A 19334-nucleotide genomic window follows, 5' to 3' on the forward strand; every position below is an offset into this window, starting at 1 on the left:
GCCGCCTCCCCCCGCCCCGCCGCTCAGCGCCGCTCAGCGCGGCAGCGCCAAGGGGCCGGCGGTGCCGGGAGCTCGCCTCGGCTCGGCACGGCTCGGCTCGGCAGCAGGAGCGCGCAGCCGCCCCGGTCCCCGCCGCCGCCGCCGGGGCTGGGCACCGCCGCCCCCTCCCTCTCGTCCTTCCCCGCCTCTTCCCGGGAACCGCCAGCCCGGCCCCGCCGCCGCGGGGAAACTGAGGCACGGGCTGGGGGCGGAGAGCGGGGGCGCTCCCGGGAAGAGGCGGGCAGGGAGGGAGCTGGTCCGCACCGCGCCGAGGTGCTGTGTCCGGCGGCTCGGGAGAGCTCGGGCATCAGGCACCGCGCAGGGACGGAGAATGGGACAGAGATGGAGAAGGCGCGGGGCAGGAGGGGCGCAGAGCCCCCCAGCCCCCTGCGGGCGGGCGATGGTGCCCCGAGCCCTGAGTATCAGTGCCCATCCCGGGCTGCGCCGTGCGAGCCCCAGGAAGGGAAACCCCGGCCCTGGCCGGTCCCGCGGGGCTGTTGCACCTCCGCCCGTGGGGAGAGGCTGGATGAGGGGATGGGCAGGGTCAGGAGATGCAGGAGAGGGGTGGGGAGGGACAGCCAGGTCCCTCTGCCTGCAGCCAAGCACAGAAGTGGATCCCACTGCCGTCCCCATCCCGAGCATGGCTTTCCATGCAGGGCTGGAGTCTTTAGCAGGATTTTACCCCATCTCCTGCAGCCCCAAGGAAAGGGTGAAGCAGCTGCACACTCGGGGAGGCCACCACAGGCACCACAGGTGCTGCCAAGAGAGGAACTCACAGCCCACCGGTACATCTGGCGCTGGGAACTCGATGTCCCGCCGCTGCCCCTGGTTATTTGTTGCCATCTGTGCACGCAGCCATCCCCGGGGGAAGCCGACTGTGCTGGAGTCCCGTCCATGGACAAAGTCCCTGGCTTTGTACTGACAGGGGTCCCGGGCACATCTCAGGGCCCGTCCAGCTCCCAGCGCTTCCCAGCGCTCCTCCCTTCATTGTCTCACCCATGCAGAGAGGCAGAGGAGAGCAGAGGCTGCGGGAGGAGGCAAAGCATCCCGCCAGATGCCAGCCCGGCACACGGGAGCCGCAGGGCAGGAGGGAATCCAGAGCAGAGGAGGGAGGGCCGTGCTCACGAGGCAGCATGTTGTCAGCGTGCTTTGGTGTCAAGCCATGAAAGAAGCCGCCTTAGCGAGGCAGTGATGCTTAGCAACTGCCTGGATCTAAAAATAAGAGCCATTTAGCAAGGAAAACGCAGTGGAGAAATGCTCAGAGAACTAAACACATTCCCCCAGCCCTCCCTGTGGCCCGGCCAATGCACGGAGCCTGCCTGCACTGACTGCCCGGAGGGAAACTCCCGGGACAGCTCCGGCAGTGCCCCCTCTGCTCAGCCTGACAAGCAAAGCTGGAGCTGGCCAGCCCACAGAGCCCCTGCACTCCTGGCCTTGTCCGTCCTGCTGCTCCCTGGCCTCCTCAGCCTCCCCGCTCCAGCCTCTCCACCACGTGCGTGCCCACATTTCCTTGGCTGCCTTGGGGACCAGCAGTGTGCCAGGGAAGTGGGTTGGGAGCTCTGTGTGATCCATGCCCAGCCTCACCCACCAACTGCATCTTCCTTGGGGTCCATCCTGCCATGCATGTGGCAAGCCCAGCAGAGCTGCACAGGGAAGTTTTCACCTTCTGCCATCCCTGGTCCACTGGGAGGCAAACATGGCTATTTTTATCCTAGCTAAGTGCTCCTGTTCTAGCAGGCAAGCAGGAGATGCTTTGCCAGGCTGGGCAGAGGGGGGGAAGCTGGGCAGCTTGGTGGGTACCACAGGGGAGGATGGGGCAGACCCAGGCCCAGGCTAACATATCCCACCCCCCACAGTGTAGAAAAAGGGGGACACAACTCACTTGATCGCTGGTTACAGCTCCTTTCCCTAGCAGACATGAGGGCTGGGCATTCTGCCAGGATTCACAGCCTCTGAGCCTTTCTCTGCTTGGGAAAAATACAACATCCTCCCCTAAATGTTCCTCTGGGCACTGGGGGTCTGCAGGCTGCCAGGGAGGAGCAGCAGGAATGGCTCTGGTCCCTGCCCTCCTGCCCACACCCAGACAGGTGCCCTGCTGTGGGTGCATGGCTGCTGAGATGCCTCAGTGAGTGTGTCTGGACAGGGACACAAACAGCAGCAAAGTCACCCCAGAATGCTGAGCATCCCTTGCAACACGTCCCAATCTCAGCGGGACGTGCTGCAGATGCAAAAACAGCGGGCCAGGCTGAGGAAAATCACCTGAGCAGTGTCTGAGGCTTTAATCAAAGCGTGCCTTGTGCAGCCTGGCTGCTGCTGGCCACATCCACCACAAAAGCAATCAGCAGGCTCAGGATGGGCAGGAGCCAGCTGCAGGCAGGGCTGGTGGTCTGCACTGCGGAGGTGTCACTGGATTAACTATTTCCAGAGGAGAGAAAGAGCTCTGTCAGCTCCTGAGAGCCCAGACCCCAGTCACACAGGGTAACTGGGAGGAAGGGCCATGCTCTAGATGGCCAGCACATGGCACAGGCTCCACAGGCACAGCTAACCACAAAACCCATGCTCCAAAGCCCAGGGCCAGGGAAGTGTGGAGGGCAGGCAGCAGGGAGATGGACTGAGCCTGCTGGGGCGGGCAGGGGTCTGGTGGATGCACTCAGGTCCCCAAACTCACTTCTGCAACAGCAGCAGAGAGCCATGAGGAAAACAGGGCCATGTAAACCAGCCCCAGGGCTTGGCACAGCCAGCAGAGGGGTGGGATGAGTAGGAGACAGAGGGAGACAGGCTGGGGGTCCAATGGTGCTGCCCCATGAGGTGTCCCCAGGCTGTGTGAGGCAGGGTGTCCCTGGCACCACTCAGACACCCTCCTCATGATGGAAATCACCCAGGCATGGTCCCTGAGTGGCCTCTCTGCCACCCTGTCAGACAGCACAGCTTTGATAAGGGACATCTGCAAAGGATTCCTGCTGCCCCCCCAGGCAGTGAAGCTGCAGCCAGGAATGACCCTAAGGGTGAGAAGGGCTGGACAGAATGAGCAGGGTCACGCTGTCCAGGAGCCTTGTTCGTCCCCAGCTCATCATGGGGCCACTGCAGCCTTGTCATAACTGGGGAAGAGAACAAGTTTGGAAATTCACCAGATTAAGAGTCTGGCTGGAGACAGAACTGAACTAGGCTGCCAGCAGCCTCATCCACACCCAGGCTGGACCGAGCTGAGCCCACTCACAACCATCCCTGCTCCTCCTCCAAGATACTTACCCTGCAATACTGGACTGATCCCTTTGGCTCATCTTTGCCTCCTGCTCCCTGCTGGGACACCCCAGCTCTGGGGCCACAAGTCCCTATACTCCCCTGCTGAAAACCCTGGGCTTCACACAGAACCCAGACAGTCCCAAACCACAGAAGACGACGCTAGAAAGGAGCCAGGAGTGCTTGGGTCTGCACCTCAGGGGTGGAGGAATGCAGGGAGATCTCCCCCAGGCCCTCTGCTCTCTGCAAGCAGCCTGGGGTGGCTGTGATTAGGGGACAGGGAGAGGGAGAGACATAATTTAACATTTCATTAGGTAACTACAAGGCATTGATCTGCCCTACCATCCTGCACGCTCTCTAATTGCAAATCTCCATTCTTATTAGTTCTATCGAAAAAGCAGAGAGCAGCACTCAGGAGTCTGATCCTATCTTTAGGAAATTTCAAACAGAGATGTAATTGTGGAGTGCTCAAAATCATGGTGCTTTACCCACTGTTAACAGTATTTTAAAGCCATGATCATCAATAGCAGTCCTCGGGATGAGCTCCCAGCAGATGCCATTAATCCTATTTTGGCTGTGGTCACCTGGTGTCTCTGGGCTCAGATTTACACTTGGTGACAAGGGACAGCTCTGCTTCCCCAGCAGAGAGGGCTCCCAGGCAGCCCCCAGGGACTGGCTCCAGAGGCAGAGGGCAAGCAAGAGGAGCTCCTTAAACCAGCTTCACCCCTTGCAAACATGCCAGCAGATGGAGATGAGCAGCTCTGCACCAGGGGCTGGCACAGGGATGGATGTTCATGGCCATGCAGGGGTCTGGGGAGGGCTCCAGGCAGGGCAAATGGCCCCACTCAGGAATAAAACACGACATTTACTACATCTGCAGAGGAAATGGATCTGGGTGACACAAGACCAGGATGGGCCCCTCGGTCTCTGCAGAGAGATGGGAATCTTGGAACAGCTACAGCAGACCAGCAGGTCCCTGGGAGGTGATGCCCCAAAAGGACACCAGCCAGGACACACACAGGGGAGGGCTGCTCCCATCTCCACTAACCCACCCTGCAGGGACACATGGGCAGGTGGGATCCATGGTGAGATTCAGACCTGGGGGGAATTTCAGCTGCTGAAAAATCTTGCAAAGCTGGAGGAGGAACAGATGATGCTGCAAGCTTCTGGGAGAGCCCTGCAAGCAGGAATGCTGCAGGAGGAAGGGAAATTCCTCTGTCAAATGCAAACTAGCAGGTGTGAGAAATCTGGGTGTGCAGGAGGGAGAAAGGACTTTGCATCACACTCTGTATCCTCGAAAGCCAGGCACCTGCCTCTGCTTATCCCTCAGCAAGGAGGGATTCCCCAGCATGGCCTCACTGCTGGGTGGGCTGCAGGGGGGCTCTGTGTCCCCCCAGAATGTTTCTTAGCCACTTCTGCACAACAGATACAAAATCTGTGTGAAGAAAGGGCTTAGTCTGGGAAGTGGAGACTGGAGCATTCCTGGGCTCAGGACATACCCTGTGTCCCAAAAGCCCTCTCAGCATTACAAAGCGTCTCGTGTTTGTGTGCTCAGTGCCTGTGGGCTCAGGTTTTAATTAAAGAGGAACTAGATACTATTTCCAACCTTCATTTATGCCACGCTGGATGCCACACCAGGGACTCTTTGAGCAGCTCAGGTCTGCTAGGAGAACAGATGTGCATCTCTGTCACGAGCGAGTCCCCACTGCGGACACGTGTCCTCCTGCACTGCCAGGGCAGGGAAAGGATATCTCCACTGTGACTCGGGCCTCAGCACTCTGCTCTCAGCTGCCCATCCCAATCCATCCTATCCCATCCCACTGGCCTGCCAATGGTTGCAGCAAGGGGCTGAAAGCAGAGCATGGGGCTGGAATGCTGCTGGAGCCTCCCTTGTAGGCTGGGAGAACAACAGGATTGGAACTCCTGAGCAGCCACAGGTCATCACAGCATCCCAGCCCCTGCACATTGTTGGGAGGGCCCTGGTTTAACCCTGGAGCAGGGGAGCTCCAGCTAATTAGTCATTAATTGCTTCAGAAGGGAAAGGAGCCAAGCCAACCTCTGTGTGCCTGTAGCAGAGTGACCTGTGGGCCCTGGGACACAGCCAGCTGCACATCACTGAGCAGTGGCCGAGGGTCCATCTGTCACAGCAGAGCTGGACAAGCAGCTCAGCACAGTGGGTGTCCATCCCAGCAGCCTCCCCAGCCCCTTCCTGCCCCCATGGGACTCCTGGGAGCTCCCAGCCTCTGGCAGCAGCTTGGCAAGGCTCTGAGCTTGCTGCAGTGAGAGGCAAGCCCGGCTCATTTAATCTATTCAATTGGATTCAATTTCCAGCCACATGATTCAATTAGCCCTGGAGGGACAGCACAGAGAGCAGAAGCTTCAGAGCATGGTCCAGCTTGTGCTCTGGCAGCTGCCAAGCTGGGAGAGGGCAGCACTGGACCCTGTGCTTGTTCTGGTCCTCTGGGATGGGCTGAGATGTCAGGGGCTCCAGGGGAGCCCCATTCTGCCCCAGGGAGCAGGAGCTCCTCTGGGCACAAGCTGCTGGTCCTGGGTGATGTGTGGGCAGCTGGAGGGCACAGCTGGGGAAGCCCCATCCTGAACATCTCTCTTTGCAGCCAGTGCCAGCCCTGAGGGCTGACAGCCACACTGGGTCAGAGCTGAGGTCTGCAGCCCCAAGCACCTGCCAGGGTGGCCCAAAGAAGCTTTAGAAAGACAACAGCATCCAGCAATGCTCCCTTGAGGATGCTGCCTATCATACACATTTGGGATCAGCCCTCTGTTTAATCAGTGTCCCCCTGGGCACAACCACACTGTGTTGTACATGGGAGAACCAGGGCTCTGACCAGCAAAGGACCAGGGGTTTGCTACTACCTGCTCCTGGCAGCTCCAAAGAACACACAAATACCATTGGGAGCTGCTGGCCCATGCAGGGAAGACTCAGCTCCTGAGGAGCTGCCTCTCTCTCAAGTCTGCATGAAAAGTGGGACCTGTAAGAGCTCAGGAAAAAGAGATCAAAAATCAGTGGCACTTACAAAACAACTCTTAGTAACTCCCTCCAAAGTTTAGCTCAAATTCAATTCTCTTCCAGGTCATTATTTTGTAAAGTATTTGTCTCTCTGCAGCTGCTGCATAATTTAAAGGTAGCAATCTGACTTCTCCCCACACTCCCCAAGCCTCAGAAACAGCTCTTCCAATAACAGACAGAGTTATGAATTAGATATAACAAAATACACTCACCTGCTCAGATCAGATACAGGGAAGTTAGAGGCTGTCACACACATCCTGAAGCTGAACATTAAGATTTAAATGACTTTCTGCTCAGTTCAAGCTGGCCTCAAAACACAAATTGTAGTAGGGTGTTTAACAAAGCAGACAAATGTGCAGCAGAATCTGTGAGCAGGAGTTTGCTGACACCAGCAACAGAGAGCATCACACACAGGCAGGTCCCTGCATCCCTCACTCACGGGCTCAGCCTTGCTCATGGTTTCCTTAGTGCCAGCCCAGGGACACGCAGGAGGAACAGGGATGCTGAGTCCTGGGTGGTACCTGCACACTGAACCAAGGACAGAGCATCACTGTGCAGCACCACAGCCTCCCTCTGCTCAGGCTGGAAGAGCCCAAGGGCAGTGATAGCCCTGCTGCAGCCAGTGTGCCACCAAATGGTGACAGGGCCACTCCCCAGGCACCCCACTCTCCCTCCAGTGAAGGACAAACACTGCACACTCTGGACAGACGGGGCTCTGCTATTTATTGAGCTCTAGGTTTGTATGTACATCCATTTACAGTGCTTGGTTCAGTGACAGTGTGACAAGAGGACATGTATCACAGTCTTCCCCAGCTCAGACCTGGGTGAGGGCTGGGCTCAGGAACTGATCCTACACATGCCTGGGCTTCTATGATCACCCCAGCAAGGGAGCACCCTCAGGGAGACAGGATAGCTGAGCCCAGAGCAAGAAGCTGAAAAGTCCAGAGGCTGCCAAGTCAGAAGCAGACTCATCCCAAACTCTCTCATGTATGTGTCTAGGCTCAGCCTAAATGGGCTCAGAGAACAGGAGGCATGAGGACAGCTGGATGACTCAATGCTCCACCAGTCACAATGCTGGGGCTGCGCCTCAAGTCCCCTTGAGAAGGTGAGATCCCACCCCTCAGAGGGTGAGATCGCCCTCTATCCCCCCAGACAAGCACCACGTACTGCAAACAACTGCTCCTCATTTTCTGCTGGAGAAGCTGCCTCCTCTACATGCCCTGGCCTGTTCTCAAGCAGTGATTTTATGGAGCCTGCTTGCTCTCCCCTAAGCACTGTCCCTCTGACACATACACATTCCCATACACTTGCATGGCAGAGAGCAAATAAATGTCTGGCTTAGCTGTTAAAAGCCAGACAATTCCCCGCTGAGGAATAGTATCATCTGCTGAGAGAAGCCAGTGCTCCCAAGGAAAACATAGGGATGTCATCAGTGTTGTGCCCAGTGGGTGGCCAAGGACACAGCTCTCAGTTTCCCATGCTCATAGCAGGTAAGATGGAACATTAACACAATTAACGCACAATAGCATGAAAAAAGCCTTGCCTAAAAATGGTAGTAAATGAGCATGACATCCACATTACTCACACTAACCTACAAGGCTAACAGCAGGACTAGGCACTTTAAAAAAAAAAACATCTGTTTTCTAGGGGGAGGAAAAAAAACTGTGGATCTGGGATGTAAATAACTTCTCTACTTCAGTCCACCAAGTCAGGCCAGATCCTAATATCATAACATCAGTGCTGGGAGCTGAAAATGCATGAGCAGGGAACAGGTGTGGAACAGGTGTTCATGTTGTGTATTCCTGAGCTGGGAGCCTGACACAGCACTCTAAACAGGCTCTGCCAGATGTGGGCACCTCTGCAGCACTGGCTCTGGGAGCAGAGAGGTGCCTGTGCCCCAGAGCATCATCCCAGAGCTGCTCCTTGGGAAGCCCTCAGCAGACACGGCTGAACGTCGCTTGGTGAAGACAGGAGGGCAGGAAAGTGAAGTCACTACTTCTCCAGATGCATTTTAACTGTGTGCTACACACAAAGGAAAAACTGGACACTTCTTCATTTATGAAGGTCACCAGGCACCTGCAAACATGTGCAAGGCAGATGTTCCCGTGAGGAAGAGGAGGATTGTCACAAAGCGGTCTCTGATGGGCAACAAGGTGAGTGGGGAGAAGGAGTCATCCTCTGCCCCATGAAAACCAAATGTCTAAAAATGTCCCTCTACCTTAGAAACAGCAGATGAGCTGGAGCTACCGGAAGCAACAGTGACCCCAAGCAGAGCTGGTCTCCAGTAGCAAAGTGCTCTGTTTGATGACCCATATTCTTGGATCCTGGCTCACAATGGACCCTGCAAGCCAACAGCCTTGGAAGCAAAGTTTCCCCTTTTCCAATGGCTTGGTTGAAGTGACACCTTTTGACATCAGGAGACAGCATTGAGCAAGGCCTGCTCCTTGGGGAAACTGTTTTATAATCCAAAGCCATTCCCAATGGGATGGCAATGGATTTGACTTATATGACAGGAGGACACGTTGACCCAGGCTGATGGACAAGAACAGCCCTCACCTGGGACCAAAGAGCTTTCCCCATCGAGCAGGTGAGCAATCTCTACCCAGAACAGTTTCACACAGCTGGGCTGGTTTTATTATTTCAGTTGTGAGCTCTCCCCAGCTCTGCTACAAAGGTTTCCAGTGCATTTTCCCTGAGGCTGTGGAGGGAATCTCCCATTGCTATGTCTCAGGAATGGCTGCCCACTCCCGTGGCACCATAAAAAGTTGCTTCCTCCTCAACATGCCAATCAGCTCTCCTCAGCCCAAGTTCTGTTTAAACACATTCCTTTGGGATCAGACACACAGCAGCAAGGCGTTCCCCTAAAAGAAACTCAGTCCCTTCCGCAGGCACAGGGGACCGGCCGCAGAGCGGAGTGTCCCTGCCCACCGGGGCCGCCCGGCTCCGCCCGCGCTGCCGCAGCGTCCCCGCCTCACGAGATCGTCGAGAATTCCTTCAGCAGCAGCTCCTGGCTCAGCGTGTTGAAAGCAAGGTTCTTCCTCACGTTGATGCTGATGGAGCGAACCTGAGAGAAACAAAACGAGATGTTTTAGCCACGGGACTCGTCCTGGCTCCTCATGAGCCCAGCGGTTTTGACACTGCTGACCTCCAATGCCCAGCATGAAGCTGTTTTGCACTTCCAGCTGCACAGCAATTGCTGCAGCAAGCTCTCACTGAGACTCCAGCCTAGCAAGGAAATGCTGAGGTTCAGCTGTTTCTTGGAAAAATAGGAATGTCTATAGTGACATCCCAGCAAGGAGAGTAAACTCCCAATGAGACAGGGATGGGAGAAGATGCTCTGTGTGGATGCATGAGCTATGATGTGGTTCCTGTTCTGGGGCAAAGAGATGGAGGAAGTGAGCATTCCCAGGCTGCAGCTTAAAGATCATATTTTATCAATGCCCAGTGAGCATTTCCCAGATCAATGCAGTGCCATGGCCTCTGTCCTGCTCCAGAACCCCAGAGCCAAAGATACAGACTGAAGGGGAGGACAGAGGCCATGCCACTGTGCTGTAAACACAAATTATCACCCAGGCTGGCAAAAACCCCTGGGTTCAGAGCCAGCTGTGTGTATTCTGAGTGCTGTACACATGCAGCTGGCTCACTGGCTGTCTCTGAAGAAGAGACACCTTTATCCCTCAATGACACCCAGACTTCTGGTCACCCACAGAGCACAAAGAAGAGCTGGGCAGCCCTGTTGACAGCAGCTTCCCTTCCCCCCTCGTGCCAGCAGACTCCTTGGCCAAATACACAGGCCCCAGACTGGGCTCAGTCTCAGCTGCACTTGGCAACGAGAAAACAAAGTCAAACATCATCTGTGTCAGCGACTGTGCAGCAGTGACAGAAAGCAAAACTGACACAAGCTCATCCAAACAACAGGATTACAGTTCCCAGAGACTCGGAGCCTGTGATAATAAGGTTGTTGCTGACCTGGTTAGTGTTTTGTACTTTCTAAAAGCACTGGAGGAAGAATTCTATATATGCATAATGAGGAATCCAATACCAGGGGCTGGAAGAGCACATATATATGCACACTGCTGAGGGTCCCACTGCTACCCAGTGAGAAAAACACACTGAAAGGGCAGAAAGCTACCCAAAAGGCAGAATGTGTAAGAAAGGGAAGGAAAGCAAAACTGGGAAGGTTAACAGGGAAAGCTGTGAAATGAACCCCAGTGAGCCCCATTGCATAAACCCTAACAACCCGAGCACGCCAGCAAAGACGTCTACCCTAAGAGACAAAGTACTTGAGTTTTATGTTATCTGCAGAAACCACAAACTCTCCTTCATCAGGATGCTTGGCAGAGACCCCAAGCATCTTTGTTCCCTTGGAGCACCCCTTCAACTCTCTACTTTAGGTGTTTTTTGACTTACTCCATCCTCAAATAGTTTGGGACCACGTCTTGCAAGATAAGCACGGTTGTACCCTGTGTTAAACACCACTGCAAGGGATCTCCAGAGCACTGGCTGGCACAGGTCTGTCCTGCTGCCAGGCGACAGGAGTCCCACTAACAGGATTTGGTCCCAGTCCTGCCAAGTGCTCCAATGATCCAGTCAGTTCTTACAAGAAGGAAAGAACACAACAATGAGCTGTGGGGAGTTCTCTGCTCTGGGGAATATCAGTGCCTGAAGAAAAGGGGCAGATGCTATAAGCAGTATCCTTATTCTGACTAAAAGCATTTCTGTGGGTCCCAGCAACACACAGTACAAGCAGTAATGAGCTCCTGGCCTCAGGAGCTGCTGCCAGGACTCAGGCACCAGCAGCAGCAGATTCCCAGCTTGTATACACATCAAGGTCTCCAAGAAAGAGTCTCTGTAAGCCCAGAAAGTGAGGCTGGAGTGGCACAATGAGAACACAGGGCTTAGCAGAAATTGCAGCTATGGGGTAGAGCACAAGAAATTAATTAGCCTGATTAGTTTGCAAAGAGAAGGAGGAATAGAGCAAACACACTCGTCATTATGTAAAATGAGGTCAGAAAGAGAACAGTGAGTAATATTTATCTGGCTCCCCAGGGATGGGGCAAGAAATACACAGCCTAATTTAGACAAAGAAGATTTACACAGGAAAAGAGGAAATACTTTTAAAACCTATGGGTTGTGAAGCAGTGGAGGAGCTCACCTGAAGCTACTGTGGAGCCAGTTTCATTTAAAGACAGCTTCAGGTTACAAGAGAAGCTTTAGACACAAACTTTGGTCAAGAGCAGTCTAGATGAACATAGATCTCCCTTAACACAAACTGGGAAGAAGAGTGGGCATGGTAACACACAGGAGTGACGTTTATACAAATCTCTGCCCAGCATTTCTTCTGCTGTGAGGCATCAGGCAGCCTGAGCCAACCCGCTTAAAAGGTAAGAATAGCTCAAATTAAAGTTAAATCAAGTTATCTCCAGCACCAGGGCTCAGCACAGGGAGCCAGAGCTCATCTCCCTTTTGGAGTTGGAAGACCAGACAGTTACACAAGGAGGTGTCAGTCTGTAACAAGGATGCATTTCAGAAGCTTCCTATAGTGTACCTAAGCCGCTCCATAAGGATACACCCCAGGACTCCTCCTACCTCTCGGTGCAGTGGGCAGCCCAAGCCTGAAATGTACCAGATCCCTCCAGACTTACACAAAGGCCCCAGAACTCCAGAAATTAAGGTCAGAGCTTTAACATTAATTCTGCTAGGAAGTACAAGCAGAGCACATGTCCTCTCTTGCTTCTGTATGGAGCATCCTGGAGAATTAGGGACAGAAGAACTCTAAAATTGTTTTCTTACTATCAGTCCACAAATGTTGAAAAAATGGAAAATGCACAAAATACTGACATCACCTGTGGAAGAATGAGTAAACGAAAGAATGGATTAAACAAGGGCATTAACCATGGGGGGGAAACATGATTAAATTTTAGTTTTGTGTCATCAGAGCTGGAAGTGTGCAAGGTTGTACCGACACTCCTATTTCACAGCAAGTCTCATCAACTAAACCTATTCCTAATCAACAAGCAGTCCTTAAATTATTTGTACAATGGGAAGAACATTTACACTGACTACTACACTTAATTAAAAGTCAAATTAAGATAATTTCTCCAGTCGAAATCAATCCTTAATCAGACTATGTTGAGACTGATGAAACCTATCTAACTGCAGAGACAGTGAATGCTTTGGAAAGATGCTGAAATCTCTTTCCACACATTCCTCCAGCTGCAATGTGAGGGTCCAAAAGCTCACATCCAAACCATTCTTTCTATCAAAGCAGCACAGACCTCAAATGACATCCCTGAGGCTTCAAAGGAAAAGAAATAAAAAGTGTAAGAAAACTTCTTAACTTCATTCCTTCAGCCCCTCAAAGGCAGCACAACATGCTGAAAAACCCAGCTGATAAAACAATCTGCACATCACCTTCCACCACAATGTGGCCGCAGTATTGCAGCCTTTGAAAACCTCTTTGTAAAGGGAATGGGAGAAGAAAGCAGATTCTTCTTTGGGATTAGCAGGAAAGAGCAGCACCGAGGCAAAGCAGGAGAAGTGAAGCAGTGAATTAGCAAAGCAGGTCAAAGGAGTGAGAACAAGATTTCTAAGCATAAAGGAGCCCCCAGAATGGCTTGGGGAAGCTTCTGCTCACCTACTTAATGGGAGCAAAGAGAGATAAAAAGGCAGCTGAAAAGGAAAATGTCTCCTCTATGTCATTCCCCACCCAAGAAGGGTTTGCTTTGATGCAAACATTTGCAGACAGTGATAAGAAAACCTGGCAGAATCTGGAAAGAATTACTTGCAAACAGATCCTGTCCAGGAAGACCTGATGGGAACAATGTGAGTTCAGAAACTTGTAGTTCACCACCAGCCCTGAACTTTTGGTACAGCTCACAAAGAGATTTGCAGCAACTTCCCTCTGCCCCCTCCATGAAATCCTGCAAACCTCCGAGGTTAAACCCAAAGCACTGGGTAGGGGGGTATTATCCAGCATCAGACCAGCAACAGAAACTGAAGTAAAGACTCAAAAGCTTCACAAAAAGAAAGCAAGTACCTGGTTTGAAGGAACTATGGGAAGGACAGGGCAGATTAGGCCCTTTTTGATGAGTTGTTTGAACAATTAATAGAGCCATCAGTTACTGTGCACCTAGAGAAAAGCAGAGCGAGGAGGCCGGGAGGCCAAGTGGATTTGCTGGAGACAAATCACAACGTATCAGGTTCATTCCCCGCTGCGCCGAGGCAACGGCTTAATGGAATGCAGGGGATTTTCTGTAGCTGTGAGTAAAGAACATTTAATAGGGTCCCAATTCTCAGGGCATCTAGAGATGTGGATTAAACTGATTCACAACTGGGTCAAATCAGCACATTTATACAGTAATTATTCAGGCTTTTATATGCTCTTGAGGAGAGGGTCCCAGGGGTACCTGGATGGGCAATTTTCACCAGGGAGTTGACGGGCTGGTTATGATAAACAGATTCTTAAATGATACAAAATTGGGATTTTGAAAAAAATAGGAAATTGGTCTAGGAAGAAAATAATTTTAGCTGAAATGTTTCGTGGCTGTGATGATCATAGGACTGAGAATGTAATTTTAATCAATTGGCATGATTGGCCTGAGCTTCTGCCAGGCCAAGTGGAAAGTGGGACATGCAGGAAGCAGGGCAGTCATGTGGCCAAGGGGAAGGAGATGCTGGCTGAGGGTGGGAGCCCTTGGGACAGAAGAGATGACAACAGAAACAGGAATGTGTCTTATTTCTAGAGTTCAGTAATAGAAAAAGCCTGTGTCACAGGAAGGCTATGGCCAAATTTCTTTGCTGTATTCCAGGAAAGCTGTGTCAAACAGCAGGCCAGAGAGACAAAAACAGGCACAAAAGAACTCAGAAAAATAGCATGGAAGCAATTGCAAATGCTTTTGCCCATATACTACCTAATGTCGGGGCTGGAATGACCCCAAGAAAGTTAAAAGCATGCTGTAAAAGGAAACAAAACCATTTCAGGTGCCTGTTCTGGAGCAGAGCTGACAGAAGGATGCACAACAACATGCCCCACTCATGGAGACTCGTGATAGAGTAGGCAGGCATCAATTACTCATCATTCAGCAGGGACAGAGATGGGAGAAAGAATCAATTCTCAGACTGGTGGAGAAGGCTGCCAAAGTTAGAGATCCCTCCCTTTTGGTGAAGCTGTAATGATTCAAGAGTGAGGCTTTCCTCACACACCAGTCACTACAAAAACACTGCCTCCATGCTCATGTGGCAGTGGACATGGAAATTGCTCATGTGGACAAGAAAAGTTCCATCAGTGCTCTCTGGAGAAGGGTAAGCAAGCTGGCTTGCTGAAGAATTATAGCTACCAACCTGAATTATTTAGACTCATTTTTGTCTTTGCTCTATAATTTTTGTGGGTCTTCCTACCATCAGTCTTCTCTTCTTGCAGAGGGAGACATTTCTAGGGAATGCCTTTACTTTCTATGCTTGGAAACCCTTTTTTTGTGAGTGAAGGAGGAAGGCAATGAGCAGGAAGGTGTTTTACTAGTCCCAAACTTCATGGTCCCCTTAACAACAGCAAAAAAGCCAAGTTGCTCTGCATGATTAATGCCAAGTGGGAGCAGCCAGCTCAGTCAGCTTCTCCCCATACAAATTTATGCCCTGTCTTTGGGGGCAGTCCAATGGAGTAACAGGACTGCTCAGCTACACCCCAAATGCTGCTGCCCAGGCCATAACAAAGGTTCTGAAGGGGGCTGTTGATTGCTCAGAGGCAGGGCAGCTTACCAGCTCTTTGAAGAAGGCAGCCTCCTTATGCTGCTCCGAGTACCGCTCGTACTGGTCCAGCCCGTCCTGCAGCTTCAGCGTCAGCGTGTCGTAGTTGGACCTCACCACCTCCAAAACCTGCCAGCAACAGCCAGACACAGCACAGGAATCAGCATCCACACACTCCTCAGCACAGGAGGAGCAGGGCTGAGATAGATCACAGCTCTGGCACCTGTTTTCACAACAGAGATGGCTTTAAACGGCCAGTATTTGGCTCATGATTAACAACATGGAGCTGGGCACTAAAGGCTTCCTAATGCCAAGGAACAGTCCTGAAATTTACAGAATTTCTCCATTCATGAGAATCACAGAATCACAGAATTTTCAAGACTGGAAGAGACCTATAAGATCATCTAGTCCAGCCGATGTTCTAACTGTTCAGCTAGATCATGGCAGCAAGTGCCACATCCAGTCTTTTTTTAAATTCTTCAAGGGATGATGCCTCTACCACCTCACTGGGTAAATGATTCCAGTTTCTGACCACTCTTTCTGTGAAGTATTTCCTTCTTACTTCTAATGATAAAACCTATATCCATGACAGCAGCAGCTTTCTGTCATCAGAATTAGACATATTAATAAACCAAGCAGCTAATTACCACATGTACACCCAGATGCAACACAGAAGCACAAAACAAACACAGATTTGCCCAGTCCCACAGTCCCAAGGTTAGTTTTGTCACCACACTTCCCTCCTGGCTCATGAATCATCACTCACAGCCTGCTAAACCACCAGCTTCTACAGCTGCTCAGGTCAGCTTCATACAGAGCACTGCATGTCCCTCCCGATAGGAACAAGCTTCTGACAAGCAGCACTAAGAGAAGACCAGCCTTGGTATGGACCCTGCTTTTACAAAGACATGAATCCAGGTCTTCCTGCCCAGGAGATACTTTACTGTCTTCAGTTTTTACAATCAAAGCAGTTCCAGCTTTTATTACTGCCTTACTCTGCTCCCAGAATTGGGCTATACTTGCAAACTCACAGTTACAAATCTCTGTTCTATTGAACCATCCATTTTCCTAACTAGGGAACACCAAGAGGGACTCCCACAATGATGTTTAGCTTTCAAGCATTGCATGGACTAACATATTCCTCAAAGCACTTAGGAGATGGTTGGTGACAACAATCTTCCTACAAGGAACCATAGAGGTTAACACTCCTGGGCAATCATATGCCTGAAATGATTCTCCTAAACGCAGGAACTTCACTCTTAGGCTGTTGCCATTTGCTCTGAGAGCTAAACAGAATATGAACATCTGAGGTTTGCACTGCAGTAATGCAAGCTCATGACAAGCTTCAGCCACGAAGACAGGTGGTAAAAGGTGCAAAAGAAGAGGACCCTGCTCCAAGGCATCACAACTCAGAACAGATCCTAAGAAGAGCATTGCAGAGGATTGAAGACAGCAGTGACCAGAACAACAAGGAGCCCTTGGACTTCTCCTCTTGTACTCCCAACAGTGTAAGCACTACTGTCAACTGCTCCTTTAGGCAGCTGGCAGCTCCTGCCCTTTACAGATATCTTGTCCTTACATTTTTTATTCTAAGAAATCTAAAGTTGCTTAGGGTTCATTCAAAAGCTTGCTTCTCCCAAACTCTGCACGTGGCAGTGGTGCACAGACATACTCATGCTAGTGCCTGAGATGGCAGAAGCTACAGGGAATCATCCAAATGAGAATTGGGGGCAAAAAGGGGGTTCCGGAAGTGGTTCCCAGGTGAGATGGTCACACAGCAGTCTCTGCAGCTCAGCTGTCCTGCAGCATTGCAGACACAAGCTAGGGAGAGGAATAAGGATCTGGATGAAGGTCTCAGAGCCCTTTTCCAACTGCATTGATTCTGATTCTGCAATGTTATTTAAGAACAGCTTGCCAGTGTTGCAAAGGCTCACAGCCTCCTCTCCAGCACTCATTTCCTAATGCTGTTTTTTTTGTCAGCTCCACTGGCAGAAAGAACTCCCTGCAATGACATCCATCTCCAAATTCAGCCTGCCCTTCTTGCTCCTGTGTGCAGAAGCTACAAGAAGTATTGCAGAGCCACGAGCAATGATGAAAGAAAGCCACCTGGGCACAGGAATAACTATCCACTAGGGACACAGTGTAATAGCATAATGCACCTTCTTCTGAGCAATAAAGGATCTGGCAGCTTGCTCCTGTCAATCAGAGGAAGCCAAATTGATCAAGATTAATAAGCTGCAGAGAAAAAGCCTGGTTTGAAAGGTGAGGAGTTGAACAGGATTCTCCAGCAGTAATTCAAGAGCAAAGGCATTTCATTCAGGGTTACCTGACTCCCCAGGAACCCTCCCTTCAGTCTCCCTGTATTCCCATACACACAGGTGTGCCCTGTGCCACACAGTTGTGATTGCTCAATGGATGCACATGTTTCTTTAGGAATAATCAGAATTCCTCCTTGCTAGCTCTGAGTAGAGATCTCTTCAGATAGTCAAGAGAGGCATCCTCAAACCATGATGAAGAAAAGTAAACTCTGAGAGCAGTAGTGAGCTCTGTAACCAGAATCCTTTAAATCTGTCTGCTTGCATCACCTTTGAAAGGCATGGAACTAAGCTAAGAACTCAGTTTGATACTTCAGGATGAGGACAGGGAAAAAAAGAGGCCCCCAAAGTCTCTACTCTGTTACTTATTTTAATCTCTGCAGTGAGCGTGAGATCAGCTTATCCCTTCACTATGTATTTCATTGGCTTCCACTCCTTATCTCCTTTAATTATGAAATAGAACTTAAAAATAAAGGGTAAGTTAAAAATAAACAGCTTCTCCCCACTGTGTGATAATTTCCCTTTCTTGCTGCTACTGAGAAAAAATGCTACGTGGGATCTGAGATAAACCCACTCACAGATCATTTCAACCTCATACCTTGTAATGGATAGAAGCTATTACTGAGATTAGGACCTGCCATCCTTGAGATGACTTCATCTGCTCTTTAAGATGCAGCTGCTAGACAGAGGACAGGTCAAAGAGCAGCAGAAAGTATTAAGAATACCTAACAGGAAGGTTTAAAAGTCATCAACTTCCTACGCAGATGACAAAAAGCCTCACATCCTTGGTGTAATAGAAGACTGTATGTTAGCATCCTTTGCCCTTCTTACACATTGCTTTGACTTTTGCTCAGGAAAACTACTGCAGGAAGAACAGCCTTTTTCCTTAAACACACAAGATCTTTATCTGCACTTTCTGTCAGTTCCAAAGGAACTAGAGCAATTTAATTTTGAGATTAAAGCATTTCTCCTTCAAAGTCTTGTTCAACCAATTCTTCTTGGAAGTCTCATGTCTAGAAAACATGAATTCCAAGATGGTCAAGTATGAGAAGGGAAAGGCTTTTTAGCTGTTCCTCCAAACAGATTTTAAATACTCATTCAGATTTTTACCATCTCATGAGAAGCTGGAAAATACCAGTTTCAGTGTCAGGCAAGGACAGATGAAATTGGACTGTAGATGATCTTCAAGGAGTTTGATGTGACACCCCTAAGACTGCAAGGATAAACATGCAGGGGAAGCTTTTTTCTTTTTTTAAAAATAGTTTACTGGATCTTTACAGTGGAAAAAAAACCCCAAAAACACCAACAAACAAACCGTAATGGAGTTACAATCTAAAAGTCTTTTTGTAGGTTACCTTAGGGGAATCAGAGTCTTTAAAAAGCAGTATGATGGAAGCAAGCAACTCAGACAGGGTCAATACAAGAGGAGGGAAGGCTGCTGAATTCCCTTCCTGCAGTTACCTGTATCAGCCCCAGAGGCTATATTTGCTAATTTTTTCCACTGCAACAAACCAGAACTCAATGGAGCTGTACCGCTGTAATTTAAAGATAATTTGCCATCAAATTAACCCCCTATCACCACTCACTCTCTGACTGCTTTCCAGAAGTTCCAGGGAAATGCTGGAGATTCAGGTCCCTGCATGTGTGTCCCCAAACCAATTTTTCAGGAGCTGCTCTGAACAGCAAGTGCTTTCTCTGGCATTCAGATTTCAGCTTCCTCCTGCAGCCACAACTGCCCATGCCCCATAAAACTCTCCTTCCCCAGTCACACCCACAGCTTGTGAGTAGAGGCAACCCCTCAGGAACATGGCAGGAGGGCTGGCTTCCAACGAGGGACTGATGTGGGGCTCAGCTCTGTGCAGCATCCCACCCATGCCATGCCAGGTCACTGCACCCAGAGGAACAAGATTATTTCCCAGCTTGTGGCTCCTTACTTTGCTCCATCCACCAGCTCCTTCTACCACTGCCTT

General features: G+C 50.6%; 1 protein-coding gene across 3 annotated transcripts in view; it reads right to left on the reverse strand.

Moving 5' to 3' along the window:
* Positions 1–7004: 7004 nt before the first annotated feature.
* The window catches only part of ARMH3 (armadillo like helical domain containing 3), a 122769-nt gene continuing 110439 nt past the window's right edge, over positions 7005–19334 (reverse strand). For 2 of the 3 annotated variants that reach the window (XM_059476931.1, XM_059476932.1), the window contains exons 25-26: positions 15062–15178; positions 7005–9368 (exon numbers count right to left, since the gene is read on the reverse strand). In XM_059476931.1, coding sequence (XP_059332914.1) covers positions 9276–9368; positions 15062–15178 — 210 coding nt within the window. In that variant the 3' untranslated portion in view covers positions 7005–9275. The remainder of the gene's footprint in view (positions 9369–15061; positions 15179–19334) is intronic. The other variant, XM_059476934.1, reaches the window with a different exon arrangement.

Source organism: Ammospiza nelsoni, chromosome 8 (genome assembly GCF_027579445.1).
Source record: "Ammospiza nelsoni isolate bAmmNel1 chromosome 8, bAmmNel1.pri, whole genome shotgun sequence".
Lineage (NCBI taxonomy): Eukaryota > Metazoa > Chordata > Aves > Passeriformes > Passerellidae > Ammospiza > Ammospiza nelsoni.